This window comes from Camelina sativa, chromosome 9 (genome assembly GCF_030686135.1).
Source record: "Camelina sativa cultivar CO46 ecotype springtype chromosome 9, ASM3068613v1".
NCBI classification, from domain to species: Eukaryota; Viridiplantae; Streptophyta; class Magnoliopsida; order Brassicales; family Brassicaceae; genus Camelina; species Camelina sativa.
In genome coordinates this window covers 36,272,180-36,298,720 of record NC_141888.1, presented here as the reverse complement: position 1 = coordinate 36,298,720, position 26,541 = coordinate 36,272,180, and the positions used below count along the sequence as shown (strand labels likewise).

Here is a 26,541-nt window from a genome sequence, read left to right as displayed (position 1 = left end):
CTACATTTGGCTTTCTCTAATTAATTACTATGATACCTAAATTTCATTTTTAATTACTCTATATGGTATCTACATTATCTATTTTGTTTGGTCGTCTGACCTTTTTTTTGTCATCATTTGATCTTAATTCTTCCTCCAACTCTCAATCACGATCGTCATTTGTCAACATTAAAAAAATTTGTTCTTAGGAAAATGAAAGCATTATTAAATTAAGTAATATTTACCAATTTAAAACTGAATAAAGAACCATTTAATTTGTTTATAGAAGAAAAAGTGATTTTCGAATGCTCATAAAAAGAATATAAAGCTATGAGTCCTGTGACATGTAACCTGTTACGTTATCAATACGCTTCGATACATATGCACACGTACGCGCAAACATCAACTGTAATATCAGTGGAGAGATTCTTAATATCTTTACAGTTTGTAATATGAAAAAAAAAAATGACACATATTTAAACGGCTCTTGGACATAAATAGTCAAATGAGTTGAAAACTATTTTAAATTTTTTTCTTTTGTCGACGATTTATTCCGAGATACATTTTGGCGATCTTTGATCATTATAAAACTCTTCTTTGCAGCTTTGAATATTTATCTGGAAGGGACAGTTGGACCAACGTGACAGAATAAAAATCTTCTTTCCATATCAGATTTTAATTATAAACACGGGTTTTATAGTTGCACAAAAGGTCCACTTTTTAACACGCCCAACGCATTTCTTTGTTTCGTATTTTGTTATCTGTGTATAGAAACTTTGTATATTAAAGATTCACTGAATTGTGTTTAGTGACGACGGTGGAATTAAAACGTTCAAATATATCAAAGAAATTACACCTGGGGAACACTGACTGGATTGCTTAATTAGTAATTTAGTACTTATGTTATGTTAGTCATTGGAATGTTTGGTGTTGACATAGCATTATAAATGCAACCCCTCACGTATAATGTTAATAATCAATCATAGAAATTATTCCTTCGACGACAATTAACATATAATATTAGTTCATTTCAGGTTGGTACCACGTCTTGATAATTGTAATTAATTGTATCTCAAAATGGCATTGAGCCAACCGAAAGAAATAGAAGTATTAATTACAACCGTATTTGTTTTACTTGAGTTGAGATCACTGTTTACTAAAAGGCTCTTAAGTCTTAACTATTTGCATAATCGGGTAGACAAACTAAAAGACTGATGGATGTGAATATACATATACTACAATCATCTAAATAAAATATTACTTTCGCAGTTAATATATTTGATGTGGAATCTTTATATGGCTTCATATATATTTATACAAATGTTGCATGGAATTTAAATCAGAGAAGAAACCTTTTTATAACGTTGGGGATAACCCAATCCTGCCGACCCAACTATTCCAATTTTACATTTACATGTCTTAAGAATTTTAAAAAGGTTTAATAAATTCGACGCTAATTTTTTGAAATTTCGATGCAAACTAGTAAAAGACTTTCAAATTAAATTGGCAGTAAGAGGCAGAATATTACTATCATTATGCTTTAATTTCAGTGAATTCAGTTTTATTTCATCACACGCGGTTTTGTTTAGTTACAAAATGGTAAGATGTGACCTAGGTGTAAGTTTGAGCGGTGGAAAATTTTTCGCAGCTTTTTAATGTTAGTCAACTTTCAATTAAATAACTTTCAAGTATTGAAATATTGAAAATTATTAAAAACACAAAGTAATGAATCAAATATGGCAAAATATCACCGTTGAAGTTTTGAAACAAATTAAATATGGCAAAATATTAAAATCGAAAAAGGTTTGTATGTGACTTGTTAAAATCGAAAAAGGTTTGTTTACTTATTTTTGTGTTGTTATTAGTATAATAAAATAGTAATTTTATTTAAGTAAACATGACAAAATATCACCATTGAGGCTTTGACACAATTTAAATTAAATACGTGTGTGACTTGTTAAAACCGAAAAAGGTTTATTTACTTATTGTTATGTTCATATTATAAAATAGGTAATTTTTTATTTAAGTAAACTTATTGCAATTTCCATTATAGACTAAGACTATAAGCTAAAAACAGGGAATGTGGCATGATAATCTTTTTTTTTTTTGTCAAACGTGGCATGATAATCTAAGAATATAATTGTACAGTTTCTAGTTTCTCCCATACTTTATTAAGTTATCTTTACATTAATATTTGAATTTTTTCCTCCAAATCTATATATATTAAGTACAGAGCTCATGGACAATTATACATGTACCACACAAATTAAAAGAAAAAAGAAAAAAACAACCCGTGACATAACTCAATACAACCAACAGAAGAAACAAATATGGCTGCAAAAGCTACAACCCGAATCTTCACCGACGTTAATTATCTCCGATACTTGGCTTTCTTCTTCTTCCTCTCGTGCCACTTGACATCCGGAGCCGGAGGAACATGGAAGCTTCTCTTACCGAACGTCGGAATCTCAGCAATGCACTCTCAGCTCCTCCACAACGACCGTGTCATAATGTACGACCGAACCAACTTTGGTCCTTCCAACATCTCTCTCCCTCACGGAGCCTGCCGACAAAGCCCGAACGATGCCGTCTCCAAAACCGACTGCACCGCGCACTCGATAGAATACAACGTCGCCTTGAACAGTATCCGTCCCTTAACCGTCCAATCCAACACTTGGTGCTCCTCAGGAGGAGTCACACCCGACGGCACTCTCCTCCAAACCGGAGGAAGTAGAGACGGAGAACGTAAAACTAGACTATTCGCCCCTTGCGACGACGATTCTTGCGACTGGACAGAAGTAGATAACGGACTAGCTACAGCCAGATGGTATGCTTCGAACCATGTTCTCCCCGACGGTCGTCAGATCATAATCGGAGGTCGAGATCAGTTCAACTACGAGTTTTTCCCAAAAACAAACGCTCCAAATCTCTACGCCTTACCGTTCTTGACCCAAACCACTGATCCTGGACAAGAAAACAATCTTTACCCTTACGTGTTCCTCAACACCGATGGTAACTTGTTCATATTCGCAAACAACAGAGCTATATTGCTCAACTACGCCACAAACACTGTCGTCAAAACTTATCCGGAGATCCCTGGAGGCGATCCGAGAAGCTACCCTAGCACTGGCTCAGCCGTTCTCTTGCCGATCAAGAACCTTGTGTTAGAGGTTCTAGTGTGCGGAGGTGCACCGAAAGGTTCTTACCTCCTCGCTTTTAATAGCAAGACTTTTATTAAAGCTCTTGACACGTGTGCGAGAATCAATATCAACGACCCGAATCCTCAATGGGCTGTTGAGAAGATGCCGAGAGCTAGAGTTATGGGAGACATGACGCTTTTACCTGACGGACATGTTCTGTTAATTAACGGTGGTTCTTCAGGGACAGCTGCTTGGGAGCTTGGTCGTGAACCGGTTTTTAATCCTGATATTTATCATCCCGATAGACCGGTCGGTTCAAGATTCGAACCTCAGAACCCAAACGCTATCCCTCGGATGTACCATTCAACCGCGACGTTGCTTCGTGACGGGAGAGTTATCGTCGGAGGGAGCAACCCTCACGCGTATTACAATTTCACCGGTGTGCTTTTCCCGACGGAGCTGAGTTTAGAGGCTTTTTCGCCGTCGTATTTGGAATCTAAGTACTCGAGTCTTCGTCCGGTGATCATGGATCCTAGGCCACAGACAACGATCAATTACGGTCAAATCTTGAGGCTGAGGTTTACTGTACAGGGAAGAGTGAAGACTCCGGTTAAAGTCAATATGGTGTATCCTTCGTTTAATACACATTCCTTCTCGATGAATCAGAGGCTTTTGGTTCTTGATCATGTCTTGTTTTCTAGGATTGGTTTCAGCAGTACTTATGAAGTTAGGGTCAGGACTCCGAGCTCTGTGAATCTTGCACCGCCCGGTTATTACATGGTTTTCGTGGTGAACCAAGATATACCAAGTGAAGGTGTTTGGGTACGTTTAGAGTGAACGTGACCCTATCATCAACATTGGTCATTCCCTACTATATGTGTGATTTTTTATTAAACCCACAAAATTGGGTGATTTTATTTTTTATTTTTATGACTATTATTTAATTAAGATTTAAGACCTTATTATATATTTATTTCTTGGAATTGTATGTTATTATAATGATGCAATTACAAAAAAAGGAATCAGATACTTTGGTATTATTTTGAGTCGGTGAAGTTTTCATGTTATATAGGATACTTTATAGCTACGTGAGAAAGTTTAATGGTTTAAAAGGGATACGAAATACCTAATTTAAGTTGTTAATTACGCTAAGAATAAAAGGGAATTACGAGGACGTGGGCAAAGAGAACGATGCTAGACTTATTCTTTGCGGATATGTGTGGGAATAACAAAAAAGATAAACAAGAATGTAGAGGATTAAATAAGTTGGAAAATCCAAAAAAGGAACGTCGTGTGTAAAGAGATTTGCGAGACCAGAACTAAAGAGGCAACAGATTCTAAAAGACAAAAAAAAACTACGTAGCGAGTTACGTCATATGATCCAACTAAAATTCTTACTGTCTTGCACGTCTTCCACTTGTGTCACACTCTTGCTATTGTGTTAACTATATCTACGCCATTTACACCCAATCGCAAAACATGCCACCACTTACATTTCTAGTAAAATTCATATCGGATCCACTAAGTTTTTCTTATACCAATTTTCATTGTTGTTGTGTACGAGAGGAAAACAACCACCCAAATAGACAAAACAAGAAGTGATGGACCTAAGATCCAAAAGTATTTTGTTCCATTCTTATTAGTAACATAAGTAAAATAAATATTTAAAAAAAAAAAAAAAATCTTAGGATGGGGAAAGAAAAAAAAAAATTGGTAGAAACCAAAATGTAAAATAAGGGGAGGAATTCTGATGGTCCAATTGTTAAAAGAATCATCATGATGAAGTTGGATAACCAAAAAGTATAGATCTTTTCATTCTGATTTTAATCATAGTTCGTTATTACATACACTTTAAATGACATGAATAAATCTGTTTTCCAACGGGGATTAGTTTTGATTTTGGTTTAGATTCTCTACTTACATCTATCTAATGACTTACTTTAATTAAATTCTTTTGTTTTAAATAAATACTCTCTATCTTATTATATAAACTTTAATGACAAAATTACTCATTAACAAGATCGTGACACGTGTCAATTGTATCATTCAGATGTTGACATATGTCAATTCTAAATTTATAAAAAAAATTAAAAATAAAAATGTAAAAACTCAAAACCTACCATAAAAAGGTTTTATATAAAAGTAAAATAGAAAAAAAAAACCTTTGTAAACTTCTAAATGTAAAACATAACTATTAACAGTTTTAAAAATAAAAAGCAATTAGAACAAAATTAGAAAATTTAAACAGCTTTAAAATTTTAAAAATGTCATTATAGGAAATTATATATATATATATATCATAAAATTCAAAATTATAATATAGTTTATTTATTTTAATTTAAAGTTGCTAATTTTACAAGAAAAATGATTACTTTTTATATAAGATAAAAAATGATTGGAAAATATACAATTAATTACTATTTCCAAAAAAATGGAAATACTCACCTTTACATAAAGAAAAAGATGGTTGAAATAAAAAAAATAAAAAAAATAGATCGTCTCATATTTTTTTCACCAATCAAATAATTTATTCAAAAAGACTGCTATTGTAATATATAAGATAGGGGTATGTAATATTAACGTATGTGTTTTTGTAACTATAAAAAAATTAAAGTGAAGAGACATATAATAAGTTATTTAAAGTGTTCATAAAGATAGTTTGTTGGTATTAGTAAAGACCAAAGAGTATTTTAACAGTAAAACATTATTGTGTGTACAAATACACTTTTAGTGGTAATGTATTATAGCAAAAAAAAAAAATATTTTCTATAACTAAAAGTTTATCTCTTTATTTTTATACATTGTTTTTACTTAAGAAAGAATAAATTTTATTTTATTTTGACTTTGAACACATCTACAACTATTTTCTTTAACTAAAAGTGTATCTATTTACTTCTTTTCGTAAGAAAAAACAGTGTATAAAAGTAAAGAAATAAATTTTTAGTTATAGAAAATAGTTTTTTTTTTTGCTATAATACACTAATGTATATTCATTTACAAATCTACTATCTACATTATCATTAAAAGTGTATTTGTACACACAAATATATTTTACTGTTAAAATATACTCTTTAGTCTATACTAATACCAAAAAATTGTCTTTATGAATACATTAAATAACCTATTATATGTCTCTTCATTTTAGTTTTTTTTTGTAGATACAAAAACATGTATGTTAATCTTACATAATATTATCTTATATATTACAATAAAAGTCTTTTTGAATAAATTATTTAATTGGTGAAAAATATGAGACGATCTATTTTTTTTTACTTCAACAATCTTTTTCTTTATATAAAGGTGAGTATTTATATTGTTTTAGAAACAGTAATAAATTGTATAATTTTTACAATTTTTTTTTATCTTATACAAAAAGTAATCATTTTTCTTGTAAAGTTAGCAACTTAAACAAAAACAAGTAAACAATACTATAATTTCCTTATAATGATCTTTCTAAATTTTAAAACTGTTAAATTTATTCTTTCCGTAAGAAAAAACAATGTATAAAAGTAAAGAAATAAATTTTTAGTTATAGAAAATAGTTATTTTTTTTTTGCTACAATACACTATTGTATATTCATTTACAAATCTACTATCTACATTACCACTAAAAGTGTATTTGTACACACAAATATGTTTTACTGTTAAAATATACTCTTTAGTCTATACTACTACCAAAAAATTGTCTTTATGAACACATTAAATAACCTATTACATGTCTCTTCACTTTAGCCTTTTTTGTAGATACAAAAACACATATGTTAAAATTACATAATCTTATCTTATATATTACAATAACATCTTTTTGAATAAATTATTTGATTGGTGAAAAAATATGAGACGATCTATTTTTTTTTTTTACTTCAACAATCTTTTTCTTTATATAAAGGTGAGTATTTATATTTTTTTAGAAACAGTAATTAATTGTATAATTTTCACAATTTTTTTTTTATCTTATACAAAAAGTAATCTTTTTTCTTGTAAAGTTAGCAACTTAAACAAAAATAAGTAAACAATACTATAATTTCCTAATAATGATCTTTCTAAATTTTAAAGCTGTTAATATTTTTAAAACTGTTAAAAACAAAACTTTTGTTTTACATTTGGAAGTTAACAAAGGTTTTTTTATTTAAAAGATTTTAAATAAAAATAGGTTTTTCTCTATTTTACATTTATATAAAACCTTTTTATGGTAGATTTTGAATTTTTACATTTTTATTTTTTAAAATTTTAATAAGTTAAGAAATGACATGTGTCAACATCTGAATGATAAAATTAAAACATTTTTATGATAGGTTTTGAATTTTTACATTTTATTTTTTAAAATTTTAATAAATTTTGAATTGACATGTGTCTTTGAATGATACGATTAACACATGTCATGATCTTGCTAATAAGTAACTTTGACATCAAACTTTATATAATAAAATAATTGAATATAGACATGCAGTTGAATGACAAGTGTAAAAAAAATATAAGTAAATGAGTATTAAAAGGAATATAAAAAAGTAATTGATTAATAATAATAATACAATATTTATTATTTTTTTCTTAATCTTGGTGAAAATTCTAAAAAATCATCTATGATACAGAAGGAGTATATTATATTCACAAACAATGAATTACCACGAAAATTAAGGAAACTTGTAGTTTATAATTAAACATTGTAAATTACTCTGTTTAAATAAAATATATTGCTTTCACACAGAAAAAGAAAGTACGGAGCCCAACAACTAAAATTCAAAAAGCCCAAACGTAATACCCAATAACTCAAATTAAATTTTCGAATCGATACTTTTCCTCTATTTTGAACTAAACAATAAATAATAATTTGTAAATATTCAAAACATGAAATCTTAAATCCCTAAACGGCTAAACAAACTTCTTGTCGAAAGAGAGAAGCAACATAAGTGGATTTATAATTATTCTTTGCAATATGAAGAACACATCTCCAAGAACAATGATATCATATCATCCAATCTAGAGAAGCAAACAGTACGAATATCATATCATCCAATAACCAATTCATAATATCTAAGAAAAAGCTCTTAAAAGATCATTGTATCTTGGTTCAAAGCAGCAGCAGAAGACAAACACCAAATCAAAACGAAACGAAAGATAGAATAAAATCCAAAAATACTACGAAGAACAATAAGAAAACCCTAGATATAGATCATCATAGAACAAATCTCTTAAGCACGCTCCCCACGAATCCTTCTTGCGAGCTGAACGTCTTTAGGCATAATCGTAACCCTCTTGGCGTGAATGGCACAAAGATTAGTGTCTTCAAACAAACCCACCAGATACGCCTCCGCAGCTTCTTGAAGTGCTAACACAGCATGGCTCTGGAATCTCAGATCCGTCTACACACATATCACAACACCAAAACCAACCCAATTAAACAACTTGTAATAGGATCACGAATACATAATAATTCTAGGGTTTTTGATCTATGTGACGTACCTTGAAATCTTGGGCGATTTCACGAACAAGACGCTGAAAGGGAAGCTTACGGATCAACAACTCTGTGCTCTTCTGGTACTTACGAATCTCACTGTTTTATTCACAAACCAAAACCATCGATTTCAGAGCATTGAAAACAAAGATTGTTATTTAAGATGGAAGAAGAAGAAATCGTGAAAGCTTGTTACCGAAGAGCGACGGTTCCAGGACGGTAACGGTGAGGCTTCTTGACTCCACCGCTGGTCGGCGCAGATTTCCTCGCCGCCTACGTTACGGAATACACAATCAATTACAGGCAAATTCGAAACCCTAGATTCTCAAGTTTAACAAATTCAAAAACTAAAAGAACGAACCTTGGTGGCGAGTTGCTTCCTCGGAGCTTTACCTCCGTGTGATTTTCTCGCGGTTTGCTTCGTACGAGCCATGATGAGCTTCCTTCTTCAACAAAAAAGATTTGAGAACGATAATGTCTCTGAATTGTGTTTTTAACTTTGGGTTGAGGAGATTAATGAAGGAAGGACTAGTTTATATAGTGAGGGAAGGTGAGATTAGGTCGGTTAATTTTGGGAGATTAAGGAAGGAAGGACTAGTTTGATGATAGACGTGTGATTAATGACATGTTCGACGGTCCAGATTTTATTAAGGATCAGATTAAGCTTACGTGGTAATCCGTGTCATCGATTCTTATTGGTCTCTTTTTTTGTGTGTAATTAGCTAGTTAATCTGTCTGTTTTTGTTGTTTGGTTTCTTGTTGTTGAGCTGCAGCCCAAATTGATTCTGGTCCATATGAGTTAGGCCCATTATAGTTAAACCCAAGTACAAGATGTGGAAACGTAGAGAAGCAAATCGTTTTATCAAATAAAGGGGGTGTATTCAACTTGACATTTTAATTGATTTGTGTGAAATTTACAAATTCTATGTTATTCAATCATGGATTTTAAAAATTCTATTAAAATTCACTGTTATTGAACTGATGATTTAAAAATCTATTTTAAAATCCCTTGTTATTGAACTGATGATTTAAAAATCTACTTTAAAATCCACTATTATTCAAAACAGTTTTGTAGATTAGGATTTTAATAATTTTTAGGATTCTAGAGGATTTGTTTAGTTAAAAATACAGAAATCCAAATCTCATGGTTTTAGGTGGGATTTGAAAGAATTTTACAGAAAATCATATGAACTTTCTTAAAATCTATCAAAATTCTAAATTTCCTAAATCCCATCAAATTCTCCAAAATCATGGTTTGAATACACCCCCCCAAAGAGTATTTTTTTTCCACATGTGTATAAACAAGTTAACAACATATTGTGTGTGAGTGACAAGTGACATGTAACATATCTCTCTACCTATACATGTTATGGCTTCTTCGGTTTGAAGGTTTGTTAGATATTTGATATGATACAGTATCAAGTAATTTATGGACTGCCCCTCAAGATCTTCTCGTTATCTTTTGATCATGAGGATCGTTTAGATATTGTAAAATAAGTTCATGTTTTTGTTATATCAAGTCAGTATGGATTTGTCAGTTAGAGTTAACTAATGATTTTGTACTTGATATTTGAACTCCTATGTCTTGATCAAGAACGATTTTTGATGGTGACGGGTGACGACCCAATCATTGACATGTCCAAGGTTTTACTTTGGTGAATGGTGAGTTTACTTCACTTGTTCTTCTAAACCTTGTAGTAGGAAAATCTCGAAGTAAGCATAAAAGGATCGAATAGACAATAATTAGGCCTTGGATAGAGTATGACGGATATTCTGAGAGTGACATAAACAAAAGGTATATACTCTACCAGTTATTTTTACATCTGATTCCAAATGATATTGTTTAACGATTCGGCCATTATATATTTATATTACACAACCACCCGTAGTGTTTCTACTTGCAGTCTTGCAGTCATGTCATGTGCCTAACTGCCCCAAAAGCCAAGAGTGAATGTATAATGCAATCATGACCAATCTCTTAAAAACAATTATTTCGTTACGACTTCAAACCCAACGTGTACCATGCAATCACCTCTCTATGACTTTGAGTTAATGAATCTCTCTTTGAAAATTAAGGGAAGAGTTTTTAATCTGGACCCATAAAGTAACGAACTTCTCTAATTAAAATGCATGAGAGAAAAAAAAAATGATAACAGAGATGTTGTTTTGCATTTTCTATTTAATATTGTACCCATTGAAGGAGAGATGAGTCGTTATGACGAAGTATAAACAAAACTAACTGGCTAAGCCACTACCTTAGACTCTTTGGTGTTAACATAAGCATTAGATGTTTCATACTAATAAACATTATTAGGTGCAGCCTACGGATAGACTATGTCTCCAGTTATTCAAATGAGCTGAAAGCAAATATTCATATCTATGTGGGTCACATGATAAATGAAAAACAATTCGTATCTGGAAAATATTGATCCCTCGCTTAAACCAACTGGACTACTCTTTCACCAAATAAAAACCACTACTCCATCATCGTATCTGGAAAATATTACTATTCTCTAAAAATACAAAAGCTTTCATCCAATGATTAGTTACTGCTGTTTATATCAAGTGGTTCAAATACTCACCGCCATATGACGTCCATACCAAATAGTATATATATATTATTATTTTTATAAAGGCTTTGACAATGAAGGGTTATTGGGAATATAGAATAAGGTTCAACAACTAGTTGTGTGATTCATGTGATAATATTGGTGGTGTCATTGAATTCCATTCCACAGTCCCAATCATAGGAGATACATTCATAAAAATTTCGTCCACAACCACGATTCGATAACTTTCTCACCCAATCATAGAATTATAAGAGTATATAAAAAATATTATTCGTTCACATCTAAATTAATTCGAGCAATTTTGCCGTTGATGATATGAAGCTGGAAAGATGACTATATGCATGGCTTTTTATGGGCACTCTCTTATTGTACGGATTTCTTGGAACTCGTCACAATCTTTTTCCATTTCACTTCTATCTTCCTAACTATACGTATCGAATTCACTATAAACGTATCTATCTCAGAACGCAAAATAAGTTTTTTTGTGAATGGTATTTACTTGCGCCGTTGAATAAAATATGAGAAGACTGACCCGATCAATTCCATCAAGATCCATTTGTTCAGTTACTTTAGCTAGAAATAATTAGTAAAATTTTCACTATATATCACCAATTTTTTCATCGTAGTATTATGATGCGTTGCACACCCATTAACCGTAATGGCCACATTAGTCCATTAATAACAACTTACAACACTGTATATTCTCTATTCTTACCAGTCATTTTAAACTTCAAAATTATACACTTCGCCGTAAGTAACACAGTCTTGTTCATAAAACTTAATAGTGTAATAGCTATTTAGCAATTCATGATTTCCTCATTAAAAAAAATAGAAATTTGTATTAGTTTAATTATATATAAATTATTAAGTTTCTCAAATTTGAAATATTAAGCATTTTCTCCCCAAAAAAAACCTGATTTGAAATATTAAGCTTAAATAAAAGTTGCGAACTGTTGTTACACGTACAATGATATAAACGAAAGAGAAGGATATTAAGTTAATAAAGGGATAATGAGAAACTTAATTATTAATGATAATAAAAAAATATCCCCTTTTTAATAAAAGAGAAGTACACAACATAGTTTTTGTGGACTTTATGTTTTTAATAAATGGTTACAAATATGTTATAGATGGGTTATAGATTAATCTATATATTAATTAATGGTTGCATCTAAATATTAAGGATATTCCAAACTTATAATTGATATATTAATGGTAACAAATAAAATCATGAATATTCCAAACTGTATTTTTGGAAGATTTTAGTCATATATCACATTGTTTCCAAAGATCAAACATAATATTACAAATTTATTTTCCACATATTTTATCGATAGACCACAACGTTAACCAAAGATAGATTACGAAATTGATAGATTGATTGGTTACAAGTTAAATAGTGGGTTACAAGATAAATTACAAAATAAAATTTAATCAGTGTTATAGCATGTGTAATTATCTAGAATCATTAACAATATAAAACTTACAAAATATGTGTTTTTTGTCAAGCCTTCATATTTAGCATATGATTTTATTACATAATGTTTTATCCAAAAGAAATTTTTTAAAAACAATAACATAAATTATATTTTATATTAAAAATACAATATAAATAAAATGAATTTCAACCCGTGCTCTAGCACGGGTCTTAATCTAGTTAGTAATGTATTTGAAATAAAGCGTCCTAATGATTCCTAGACAAACATTTTGATGAGCTGGTCTATGGACTGGCTTAACATTGACGTACTTGTATATACTCAATGAAGGACTAATCATTTCCAATATAAATTGGATGCTAATTATTATACATTTACTTTATTGTCTTTAACTAATCAAAGGTCCATTTCCGTTCTTAAAAATGAAATAAGAACATAAAAAATGTTGCAAAAAGTACTATAAAACTCTTAATGCTTGAAGTCCGAAATAAGGACTAACTAGTTATTCGAAAATCACATACGTCACTGCCTACTTATTCCTTCGCCCATAACAAATATTATTTCTACCAAAACCAGTATTATATGATACATTCTCATCGTATAATTGCAATGCAAGGCTGTGTTCTTTGCTTTTATCATTTAAACTTAATTTATCATATAATAAATTATCTTACAGCTTTTTGCCTCTTTTGTTTTCATTCTGCAAACCCATGAGCTAACCAAATCTAGTGTTACATAATTTTATATAATCATAAAAAAGTTTTAAAAATAATTATGATGATATCTTTTGCCAAAACCTTCTTGATACCCACAGATTATCTATAAAATATTCGACTACCATTTCCAGTATTGGCGTGATAGTTAAAATTGATTCCATTAGAATATACACATTGTCTGACCATGGTTAGTTTTACGAGTTTTAGAATGAGTTTTCAAAGTTTAATTCACCAAATGGGATTTGAGTATGATGCTGTGGATCGGTAGAACAAAAATTAGTGGATGATCCTGGATTGACGATACCTAGACTTTTCTAGTTGTTATTTTACATACACCGTAATATAGTAATTAGTATACATATACATAGTTAAGGAAAATAATAACGTAGATCTAAGAACTTTCATATCTTGACTCATCTATCGATTAGTGAATTAGTGAGTTTGTATTTTAAAATAGATTCTTCACTGATAGTACAAATTGGTATTGTTGGAGCCATGAACAGAAATAAAACATTAATTTGAATAGATATTATTAACATATTGTGTTTATTAAATAAAGAAAATATGAGGAAAGATAGAGACGTGGCGAAATCTGATAAGATGTCAGAGATGCCGAAAGACGTTTGCCTAAATAAATCCAAAGCATAATCCTGATTAGCATGTCTTAATGCCTTTATTAACCTAAACATTGCATGTGCATTTTTCTATGTCTTCAGTACTGTTCTTCACACTTATAATAAAACACTGATTACAAATTCGAGTTAATCCAACATAAAGATAAAAGTTGAACAAATAAAAACTTGAGAGATTCCAAATAGGCTTTTATAAAGCACAATAGCAAACTAATTAACCAAACTTATGCTTTTGTGTTTTACGCGTCATGATATCTTTTTTTCTTGGTTATAAAGAGTTTCTTAAAAAAAAATGTGAGTGGAGAATGACAAATTTCACTAGTAAAAAAGCTAATACGTGAAAGCTAGATAAACATTGAGGAAACCAAAACTTTAATCAGGTTCATCCCTTCTGCTTGTGGCTAATCACTGCCTAATGCGTAAAATAAACTAAACTAAACTATTGTACGTATTTAATTCATATTTAATAAAGAAATAAAAAAGAGATGACGGAATGTTCCGTGGGTCCGTAACGTTTACTGTGTTACAACAGAGAGCCGTCAATATATTTCACACTCGAAGCCTTGGACTGAGAAAGAGGGGTCTCAAGTCGGTCAACGTGATTTATAAAAATTATGGACGCCACGTCATCTTCTTATAATGACATGTCATCTCTAAAGAATTGGTCCACATCGACATACTCAGCGCCTAGTAGACGTCGTTTATACTTACGTTATCAATTGATTATTTTTGTAATGAACTATTTACAGCACTCTGAATTTATAAATTTAAATATATTAATGTACCAATTTTCTCCTAATATTGTATAATTAAAAGATTTTTATATGGATACATTGTTGCTTCAACAAATGACATTACCACACGGAGATATTAGTTGATGAGATTTGTGTCCTAGTAAAAACAAATTAAGCGAGTTAGCTTAATTGTTTGATCCCATATACTATAACATATATTTCCTCAAGTTGTGCGTGCATGTTAATGCAATTTGGCGAATGGAGGCATAAAGAGACAACCCAATGCCGATTCGTAGAATACGATCGACTCTCTTGTAATTTTATATCCTCTATATATATTTATAGATAATTGAGTAATTGGATTCATTATAACCAATAATAATAAATTCTTGCAGAAGCATTAATGAAGATTTGATTAGGAAGATAAAATTAAATGAGTAAGATCCTTAAAACGCAACAAGTGGGGTGAGAACGTTACGTCGTATGGGGGGGGATGCATCCACAACATGCATTTGGACCCACCTCTCTTCTTAATATTTCAATGTTTTTTGCATACTGTTTATTCGATATTTAGATTTAAAATAAGGTAATTCAATCATCTCTATCAAACTATCATTTCAATATGAAACATATATGTATGAATATTCGAGTAAATTAATATGATAAGTGAATATATCATAAGATTATTATATATCATGCCACATGCGGAAAATGTGATATGTAGGAGTGATAGGAACTCGAGGTGTGGACATTGGATTATTATTGATAAGCAATTCTATATTATTTTTCTAGTGTAACAATTTGTTTACTGAATTAACTTTCTTACACTAGTTGATTGATCTAATTGCAAGAGTGGAAAATAATGGTGACAACCTTTCATATACTAGACATAATCTGACTAATTTTAAGGATAAGATGAAATAAGTACATCAGATTAGACCGACAGTAACAAATACTGACAACGATTTAATATGGATTTTATCACATGAAAATATACGATATAGAGATAAATCTAGACATCAGTACGTAAATTAAAGTGGAAAATATGTTGGCTGCTTGTTGCTAAAAAAAATAAAAAGATAAAAATAACTGAAGATGGGGACATTCGCGCACATGGAGGCATGGTCACATTTGTAAACTACAAAAATAAATGTTTTGGTGTGGTACGCCGTATTACATTATTTTTCGTTTCGTATAAAAACACTACTTATTTTATGAATTCTCCAGTGAACAAAAAGCATCTTCAGTTAATCTTAACTGCGACTGGTGAGAGAACCTTTATACTATAGTTTTAAAAAGGTTTATAAGTATTCAATTGGCTATACAATTTTTAATTACGTACATTATTTTAATTACCTTTTTCCCAGCTACCCATGTGGTGGGTTTTATTTATTGTTGTTTAAACATAAATTCTCCCACTTCCGTGCGCCGAAATTAGTTTATACGTAAACGACAAAGTTTAATATAATAGAAGGACTGTATTTTATGTTTTGCCCAAAAAAAAAAACTACATTTAAAAGGTTTTGACCCTCAAGCGGCAGCTGTGGCTAATGGCCCATGTTTGTACGAGCACGAACTATCGATCTTGAAGTATTTTTATATAATCTATTGTTAAAAAGCACTTTAATCCTTTTTTCTATAATCCAAAAGACAACATGTTCGGTTTTGTTCGGTTAATTATACTGCGTTAGTTTGTAAACTCTTGCCATGTTCATAATTTCAAATACCCGTAACCCTAATCTCTTAAGATGAGCCATCATATGTTCTAAATCCTTGTTAGCTTGATTTGTCGAATTTCCATCTCATATCATATCATGTTGTCATGATTCAACTCACAATAACTGACATTGTTTAGTTGGAGGTATATATAAAAACACCTATGGTACTGATGTGAAAGAAAATGAGAAATGCATGTTTTGAGTAATTCTTTATGCTACTATTGTGTAAAAGAATATATATATATATATATATTTGTCACAATAATAATTTTCTTCCAATATAATGAGGCATAAGAAAATATTTCTTTTTTCTCAGTCACGCCTATAAGCATGAGTTATTCGAAGAAAGTCGTCTTTGATGTAACGATATCGTTTTAACAATTTGTTTATTTTTGCTAACAAATATAACAGTTTGTTTGCAGTTAAAATATTTGGTAGCTTTCAGATGCTATAGATTTATTTCTCAATCTATAGATTTGATTTTCTATTATATTTATAGGTGAATCCAAAATAGACTTGCTAGCAAAAAATACATCTTGCTGTCTTGCTGAGTGTCTAAACTTTTATGTGCATATATTAGTAAATATGTAAGCATTTCTTACTATTTTTAGTTGTATTCTCTCAAGTTACGTTCCAAAAAAGCTCAACTATAAATCTAATTATAAAGGTTAAGTAAAAAATATTAAAACTAAAGTAAACCAAACAAATTTTATAGAAATGTAGCAGTTACTATTATTATGTATATTCTTCAAACTTTTTTCCTCTCAACCTATGTTAGATACTTAATTTTCTAATATTCTGAATAAATCTGAATGAATATAATACTCCTTAGATCTGCTATCAACTTATACTTAAATGTACTATTAATTTTAAAAGTACATATATAATGCCCAAATATAATTTCATGTGGTACATATGATAACAACGATCATTGATCATCAGTTTTGGATAATTGAGTACGTTTCTCTTGGATAATAATTTTGTAATATATATATATATATAGGTGTATATAAGATTTAATCATTAATAAGAAAATAATTCACTTATAGATCTATAAAGTCAATAATATAAAATAGGTGTATGTACTTATGTAACAATCCAATATGATCCCAATTTGCATAATTACATTTTTGGGTGAATTATAAAAAAATTTAAAGAATCATATAAACATTCGACAGAACCAATAATTAGCCGAGTTCGTGTGTCCACCTGTGGTTGATATGAACCACTAAGCTATATATCTGCCTACACTTTCAGGTCAATGCTAAAAATCTCATCAGGTTAATTGCTTTTAACATATGAACACTTTGACAATAAACCAAACAAGAACATGCATACAAAGAGAGAAAAGTGCCTCTAAATATGATCCTAATCAAATTCCAAGGTGATGTTTGAAGTCTTTTCCAAAGACTGGTCGTCTTATCCAACACTAGCACATGCTCTTATTTCCCTACCATTTCTTTTTATTTTTCAAAAGCGACACTTCTTTTTATTCAAATTAACAGTAATCAATCCTTTAAAAAAATACCAATGACACTATTTTTCTTTATTTTGTTTCCATGATCGATAATAGATTCATTAGCATAATCATTATACATATGAACAATAATAATCAACCACTAATTAATAATATTCACATGTCTAATCCGTCATATCTCTTGTATCACTAAACCTTTGCGCACCATCCAATGTATTAAGAAGATAAAAACATACTAAAAATCATACTCCTCTTAAAAGAATCATTTGATTCGTATCTAATCTCTCTTTCAACAAAATCTTTTAAAAATTAATTTCTCTGAAATAACAAGTAATCTACCAATCACACTAATCTTTTATTTCATTAAACGTAAATGAATCGAGCCAAATTAAAATTAAGGGACCACGGAGGTAAACTCGTAAATATCTCAAAAACCAGTGGCGTTTTCTTATACCCTTTACTATATAAACCTCGTCCCTCCCAAACTCTCAAAATCCCCTCTGACACTTTCTCTCTCACTACAAACTACAATACAGAGCAGATCAAAAAAAATCAGTTAACCGGAAAAAAAAAATGGCTGGAGGTCTCGGAAAATGCAGTAAGATCCGTCACATTGTGAGGCTGAGACAGATGCTCCGACGGTGGCGCGACCAAGCGAGGATGTCTTCTTCTTTCAACCGCTGTGTACCGTCAGATGTACCGTCAGGACACGTGGCGATCTACGTTGGAAGCAGTTGCAGGAGATTTGTAGTGCGCGCGACGTACCTGAACCATCCCATCCTTAGGAACCTTTTGGTCCAAGCTGAGGAAGAGTTCGGTTTCGTTAACCAAGGTCCGTTGGTTATCCCTTGCGAAGAATCGGTTTTCGAGGAATCGATTCGGTTTATATCCCGGTCTGATTCGACCCGGTCAAGACGGTTTACTTGTCCCGATGATTTTCAGAAGAATTGCCACGTGGTGGGGATTAGTAGCAAGATAGATCTATGGATCGAATCTCGACCGTTACTTCACGGCGTCTCCGACAACAAAGCCGTGTGGTGATTTTTTTCAACGGATCACTTTGACGGCGTCGTACAGAAGAGTAAATAGAGACAAAATAAAACGAGAGCCGGTTCGGACCCGGTTCGACTTGGAACGAGTAATGTTAATAATCGAAGCCAATTTTGAAATAATCGTCATTGACTCCGGTTCGTTGTGGTTTTGTTTTTTTCTTCTTCTATTTATTTATTGATGAGGCGGCGGAGTGTATTTGCGGTGGCTCGGAGATGGCCGTGAAAGGTGGGTGAGTCATTCTACCGAGTCGTCCCGGGTTCGAATGTGATTTTAAAATTGGTTATTTGGTTGTATATTCTGCAATTTCCATTAAAATTGTAGTAATCATTATTATTGTTGGAGAAATTTTCAATATTCTAACAATCAACAACGTGTATATTCCATTACCATTGCACTCGTACTTGAAAAAGAAATGAGCTAATGATCATAACTCATAAGATAAGATTCATAACTATCATAATTTTATTAATATATAAAATGATTGTCATAATCAGTTCCTACGAATATTTTAATGAGTATTTTAAACCTGTTAAACTTTAAACATCATACTCTTTACTGTTTTTCTAGTACAAAAAAAAAAAAAAAGAGTTGGAATCTGTTATATATTTTTATATAGTTGAATTCATGTAAATAGATTAATACTTTAGGTGATATATTCAATAATAAACCATATAGTATAAAGTTTTTTTTCTTCTTAACATCCCCATGTAGTATAAAGTTATTTTCTAATTAACTAGTGTGAATTTTAAATCTATAATATTATTTACTTCTTCTTTTGATTCAATTTTTTGTCTACTGCTTCGGCGAAAGTTGTTTGAAATTGGACCGTAGTGATTGGAAACAGAAGAAAAGGAAAAAAAATCCGACCAGGTCATGTGAAGGAAAAGACTATCAGGAAATAGCCACTTTGTTATGTTTTCATTCTCAACAAAAAGCTTTTTGATTTTTCTGTCCTTCACGTTCTTCCAACAGTACAATTTACGGTACACAATGTCATCACCTTCATCTAGTTTTTAGAATGTGTTCATACAGCCTGGATTTTTTTGCTAATTAGATAGTTTAGATTCTTTAGTTATTTCTCTGATTCATTCCAGTCCACACTAGTTTATATGGAAGAAAATTTATATCTTTATTTATCAGAAAATTAATATTTTACAATGAACCTGAAAATGATGTTAAATTGGATATTTTATGATCATACAACCAACCTGAAAACATTTTACAATGAATGCAGAAAATATTTACAAGGAACCAGAAAATATTTTACATTCCAGTCCATAAGAATTAAGATATCTCTATTTGTCATATATCTTACTCAGTTCTAATAAGTAAAATATATTCCAATATCCAATGTTCATATTACTTCAATATAGTTATTATATTATTATATTGATCTATCGCATTCGGCATGATGTATCCAATGTTAATATTACATAATTGACATGATGATCCTTCTTCTCTAGCATCCACAAATATTGGACATGTTGAACATATATTCTGTACTTCATATTCGACACCACACATAACATTTCACAAATAAGAGACGGCATGAAGGAGTAAAGGACAAGACTAATTCACGTTAGTCTAGGAATATTATGCACTAGGTTGAATCTAGGGTTAGTATGAACGAAAACACGAGTTAGGGAAGCTAAACTACGCCATGTGGATCTACCACACAATAGCTATAAACGATGAATATCATGTTTGAAAAGGTGATAAAACAAACAACACTTAAAAAATATCATGTTTGAAAAGGTGATAAAACAAACAACACTTAAAAACCTTTTTACGAACGAAAGCGAATTTACTAGTTTTAGCTTTGATGAATGATACTTGGCCGAAAATAGATTAATGTGATAGATAGAATATAATTTGACAAGGAAGACTCGAAATGGTTAAAAGAACAATGTTGGGTTAAAGATAGTTGTAGCCAGGAAGGAGATCATTAACGAGGAAGATATATGTCCTTTTAGTACAACAATTATTTAGAATTATAATGATGAGAGTCGTGAACACGAGAGAGAGAGAGAGAAGTTGAGAGATTCTTTCGAAAGGACAGCGAAGAGAGGCCCAATGAGAGAAGCTTTGTTTAGCTTTACCTTTGTACCCTTATCCTTTGGTCATTTCACATTCAGCTACCCCCACACCCTCGTGCATGGCTAATCATTAATCCAATAGTAACTTCAAATAATTCATATGACATGCACGGGACAGAATATATGATAGTCAAACAGAGGAATAAGAAGAGAGCAGTGAAAATTAAATAAATCAAAATAGGGTTAACAACTTAATATATACAAACAACTAGCGGAATTATCACTGATCAAATTCCAAAAATTGATTAAATTTCTCCAATTGCTTTGTCTTTGTCAAATACTCACTTTTTACTGACTAGTTTTTTATGTCGGCTTTGGTGAATTTTTCGGAGATTACGGCCCAAGTCGATTGTGGAAAGACCCATCCACTCAGGCTTAACCAATAATTATGAGCCACCTAAAAGATATAACAACATTTACAAGTTCGCTTTGGTGAAGACCCGATTTCCTTTTATTTATCGAGATTGATGGTGACGGAAGAGGCCCAGTCCAATATGGATATGCTTTGTTCCTTCTAATCGTGTAAATATACTAGATACAGTCATTAGAGTTAAAAATCCTTATAAATGAACCGTATAAATTCTATTTTATCTTAGTTAATTTGGTGACAATCGCCGTATAATTTAATTTATCTGATTCTACCATAGAGAGAATCAGCTATATGATATTGTCACAATTCAATGAAATTTATGGTTGATGTAGTCATGATTATTATTGCATCAAAACATTATAGAGTATATATATAGAAACGAAGTGATAATATCTGGTGTGTTTTTTTCCTTGATATGCTAATTAGTGGATATGTAGCACTTTCGGACTTGGTGGGATTGTGATCTCTTTACCGACCCATTCGCATACAAATATTAGGCATTACCACATCTTAATAGCTTTTCTACGTTCACAAAGACAACGTCCTTGGAAAAAGACATCTTTATGTATAAAAGTCGGTGACCATAAGGAAAAGGAGATTAGTTAAATTCTAGCAAACTAGTATTTAATTATACATCTTCAAATCCGTACTAAAGCCATTTATCATCAATCAAAACAATGAAATCCGTACGGTAATAAATGGATTTCAAGAAATTTGTGACAGACTATCACTTCGCGTATAATGCGGAAATAACATTCAATTGGTTAGGAAAAGATAGAAAAAAAAGTAAAAGGGAAATATAATTCAAAGAAAGCACTGATATGTATGATTTGATAATGATACCTTCATTCTTCCGTAACACTTATCAATAGTTCTTCCTCAGTCCTTGGTGGAAAATACTAACTTCACCCACAAAACAAAACAAAACAAAAACAAATTTGACTCTCAATACGTGTCAAAATCTTAAACCCAATTCTAAGACTAATATATGTGGCAAAGTAATATGCAAACTGAGTTTTATCTCATAATTAAATTAAGCAAACCGAAGAAAAAGTCCATCCGTCCATAAAGTACCGTAGTACGGTAAAGAGAGGCAAGGGTAGGAGTAGTAGTAGTAGTAGTTATGTCAAATCATCATATAATAGGGGGAGTGCAATTACACGATACGGTGAATCTTATCGTGATCTTGAAGCCCATGATACAAGTCAAGCTTTAATGGTTTATTTATCTAAGCCGTCCAAAAATAATTGAAGTTGGCTCCCATCACCTACCACTCTGTGTTCTAGAGGATTATTAACCCTCTTGGTTGTTTTGTTGGGTTCATGATCATCTAAATAATCTATGTATACGAGATTTCTTAAGCTGTTGTGGGTCACGTTCGCATGTGCTTATCTCTCTCTCTGACGTTGATTTTGATATCTCCAAAACTTTTTTTATTTTCTATTTTTCAAAGACTGATTTTATTACCGAAGAGGTGGGACGAATTATCAAAGCAAAAAACACACCTAATAAACTTTTGCAGATTCTATGCTTAAAGTATATATTTTTCTCACGATTTGTTACACATTTGTGAAAAAGTGTGTATGGTTATATAAAGAAACCAAACGTAAATGCCATATGGCTAAATTAATTTTAAGCGGTTTAACATCAACATCGAGATAGGTTTAGCTCATTAGGAGTTATGGGTTTATCATAGCTTTTAATTTTGTCTATAACTATAGGTGTAATGAAAATTAATATATCCTCAAATGTATCAATCTATTTATCAGAAGATACTATACCAGTTACGACTTTTTTGCTCTACCACCCAACTTTAGGGTCCATATAAAAACTTTTAAGTTTTAACTTAATACAGAATCCAAATAATAATTCCAAATTTGTTTAATAAGTATTCTCTCTGATTTTTTTTAATTATCGTTTAAGGTTTTTCACACAAATTAAGAAAACTATTAAATTTTTCGTTTTGCTTTTTATTACCTTCCAATCTCGTAATTAATACGAAGTTAACGCTTTCACAAATTTTCAACCTATACCAAAAGAACCCTATATATATATAGTTATTATACTGTAACGATCCTGCAACTAACATTCCATCCAGATTCTTTTTTTTTTCTTTTTCTTTAAGTCATTTCAACAGATTTAACGGCTAAAAACCGCCGATTTGTAAAGAGACACACCATCTTTGCTTTAAAAGAAAAAAAAATACACTATGGAGTTTTTAAAAATTCAAAATATGAAAATAACCTTGAACCATATTACTAGTAAATTTGTGGAGAGAGACAAAACTCTAGAAAGTAACGAACGACCGTGTCTTATTGCTCTCTGTTTTCAAGGACTGTGGTACTTTGTTTTTTGAGTCTATACTATCTCAGCAATGAGGTTTTTTTTTTCTTTTTTTTTATAAAGAATTTATCAAACTAAATTGTAAAATTGAGTAACCAATTTCACATTTTTAAAAAATTGTCACACCCTCAACTATATACAAGTCTTTTTAAAAAGCAGCTTTACTAGATTTGCCATTTAACAGAACCTTTTTGGGAATTTGTTTACATTATACTACATGTTGACTCTGCGCAGAGATATTTGACTGAGTCCGCGTGACTAGAATTCAATTATCACATATTCACAACTTGTTTACAACAAGATGTAAAAAGAAAATCACATCAAGTAAATTTTTTAAAAAACCAAAGCCTTAAGCTGATAATATTAAAAAGTCTCTCATTCATCAAATATTAAAAAGTAGTCTCTCACAGGGTACAACATTGAACAAACCACACCACCATGAGAGAGTAAATCTGAGAAGAGTACCAAAAATAGTAATCATTCTCATTTAGGTTTTTTTTTCTTCTAAGGGTTAGTCTCACTCTAATACAACTACTAAACCCATATTAACCAAAAACATAATTAAGGTTTGCTAAACACAGAGAAGCATTTACTCAGCAGCTTCCTCTGTTTCCTCCCAAAATATATTAACTAAAAAAACCCTAAAAAAAAAAAGAGATATGTTCATCGGAGCATGGAGGTGGTGAGAGATCGGAAAACGACTTCTTCACAAGGGATAGTGAGACCCATGTCATGATCAAATCCAAACTCTTCCTCTGCTTGTTGGAGAAGAAGCTGAAACTCGGGTCGGGTCAAAAACGAAATGGGCACAACGTACCTGACCCGATTCTCTCCTACGTAGACGACGAAGTGACCTTTAGGCACGTCAAGAGGAGATCCGTTTTCGTCTTCACTGTATACATTGTTCTGTTTCTTCCCCAAGCTCGAACACCTCTTCAAGATTTGCTTGATCATCGCCGTTTGCGTTAGCTTGTTCGCTTTCTTCATCGCCATTTCTCTTCGACAAGTGATCTCTTCAAAATCTTTTTCTTTTTCTAACAATGAAGGATGAGTGTGTAATTAGAGAGAGTGAGGGGAGGGATCATGGACTTATGGTTGAGGGGTATTTATTGAGGCCTTGAGCGAGTGGAAACTCTTCTTTATTTTTTAAAAAGTTTTTAACGAAAAAAAGAATATACGGAATTTACAAAATTGTACAGTATATACGAATTTATACACACCCACAACATGTATTATTAGTATGTGTGCATAAATTAATTAATTATAAAGAGAGAGAGAGAGGGTGATGGTGATATCGAGGCGTTGAGGAGATTATGATGTGTTTGTTGTTTGAATATGAATTTGCGTGTATGCTACGGGTGACCATATTTGTTGTGCATTTAGATGATAAAAAGCAGTACTATTTAATTTGTTGCAGAATTGATGTAATGTAGAAACTCGAAAGCGACCACTTGGGTCATCTGGTTTGGCTCCAAGAGAGAATCTGTTGAATTCAATTTTTTTCTTATACAAAACAAAAATAAAAACCAAATTGATGCGTAATTTAGATTAATATATATTCATAAAAAAATGCTATGAATTGTGTTTTCAAAGCATGTGAAGACGTGGGGTCCTAAATGAGACGAGACGAGTATGTGTGGAATTTGTTAGACGGACGGTTTTGATGCATATTCATCTTACTTTCACTTTTTGTGGTTGGAATATATTTGAATATCTAGGCTACTGATTTTTTTTTCTTCTTTTTGGTACATGCATGCTTGTCGATTTAGTTAACTTAATTAGGGTTTCAATCTCATCCTTCGAGGTTGATTAGGGTTTTATTCGAATCTGTTGTACTAGTATAGTAGTTGTTCTTTATATTTGTATTTTATCTTTTACTGTCTCCACTTTATGGATATCTTGACACATTCTCCCATTTACTTGTCCCATTTATCTTACATCGAGCGTAGGGCTTTTTTTTATCCAAGTTGTTATCGAATTATTAACAAGCAAAGCTCACACGTACGAAACACTCAACGTGTTACTTCATGCACGTTGTCAAACAGTAAGATAGAAAATTCAATACTACTTAATAATCCATAAATTTTGTTATAAAACGTAGCTAACGTTCTTAATTTCAGCATTACCGAATGGACACTAGATATTAGTGCTTCATCTAGTAAAATATGATTGACGTTAGGATATTTGTACAGTATATATCAAAGATATTTTGTAATACAACATTTAATTTAGTATATTTTGTTTGTCAAAAGTTGCTGGATTTTTTTAGATAATTACAAATCCGTCACCTTTTTTCGGTTTGTTGGATTATGCTGTTTAATATCTGCAATTTGATCACAAAACTATATAAAAAGAATCCTAATATTTCAGAAATGAAGAAAAAGAACGTACAGAAAAGTACCACGATCTTGATTATTGAACCCGTGAATCTAGAAGAATAAAAGAAAAAGACATCAAAGCTGAAACTTCACAAGGATAAAAGGAGCGTTGTTGTACCCAATGAGCCACTAGTGAGTAATATTTCCCAATATTTTATATAGATAGAGAGAGAGAAGAACAAGATAGATTATATAATTAAGAAAAAAAAACAATGGTAAGTGTTAACGTAACACGTATAACCGAACTTCTGTCCACTTGGGAAACCATATACAGTGAATCTTTCTTTAGAGTAGTATTGAAATGCGTCAAAAAAATAATACTATTAAGTATGAACAAAAAAAAGAAAAAAAAAAAAAAGAAAAAACAAAGAAGCAGAGGGAAGGGGTCGATGTTTCGGACCACAAACCAAAACCAAGAAAATTGTCGTAACCAAGCGAGGACTC

At 31.2% G+C, this 26,541-nt stretch overlaps 3 protein-coding genes and 1 pseudogene across 4 annotated transcripts; 2 read left to right on the top strand and 2 right to left on the bottom strand.

Annotated features, from left to right (window-relative positions):
* Window positions 1-2,207: 2,207 nt before the first annotated feature.
* Window positions 2,208-4,159, top strand: LOC104713212 (aldehyde oxidase GLOX pseudogene; annotated as a pseudogene). Its single transcript, XR_015565281.1, has one exon. The product of XR_015565281.1 is annotated as an aldehyde oxidase GLOX pseudogene (transcript).
* Window positions 4,160-8,128: 3,969 nt separating this feature from the next.
* On the bottom strand, window positions 8,129-9,185 carry LOC104713211 (histone H3.3-like). Its single transcript, XM_010430284.3, has 4 exons — window positions 8,936-9,185; window positions 8,771-8,847; window positions 8,583-8,673; window positions 8,129-8,482 (listed from the first exon to the last, which is right to left on the bottom strand). The coding sequence occupies exons 1-4, from the start codon at window positions 9,005-9,007 to the stop codon at window positions 8,312-8,314; spliced, it is 411 nt and encodes a 136-aa protein (XP_010428586.1). The 5' UTR covers window positions 9,008-9,185; the 3' UTR covers window positions 8,129-8,311.
* A 9,157-nt stretch (window positions 9,186-18,342) lies between these two features.
* Window positions 18,343-19,273, top strand: LOC104713210 (protein SMALL AUXIN UP-REGULATED RNA 12). Its single transcript, XM_010430282.3, has one exon. It carries the CDS (start codon window positions 18,431-18,433, stop codon window positions 18,896-18,898), a length of 468 nt encoding a protein of 155 aa, XP_010428584.1. The 5' UTR covers window positions 18,343-18,430; the 3' UTR covers window positions 18,899-19,273.
* A 4,906-nt stretch (window positions 19,274-24,179) lies between these two features.
* LOC104713209 (protein SMALL AUXIN UP-REGULATED RNA 51) lies at window positions 24,180-24,858 on the bottom strand. The gene has a single exon (XM_010430281.3). The coding sequence runs from the start codon at window positions 24,710-24,712 to the stop codon at window positions 24,383-24,385; it is 330 nt and encodes a 109-aa protein (XP_010428583.1). The 5' UTR covers window positions 24,713-24,858; the 3' UTR covers window positions 24,180-24,382.
* Between the last annotated feature and the right edge of the window lie 1,683 nt (window positions 24,859-26,541).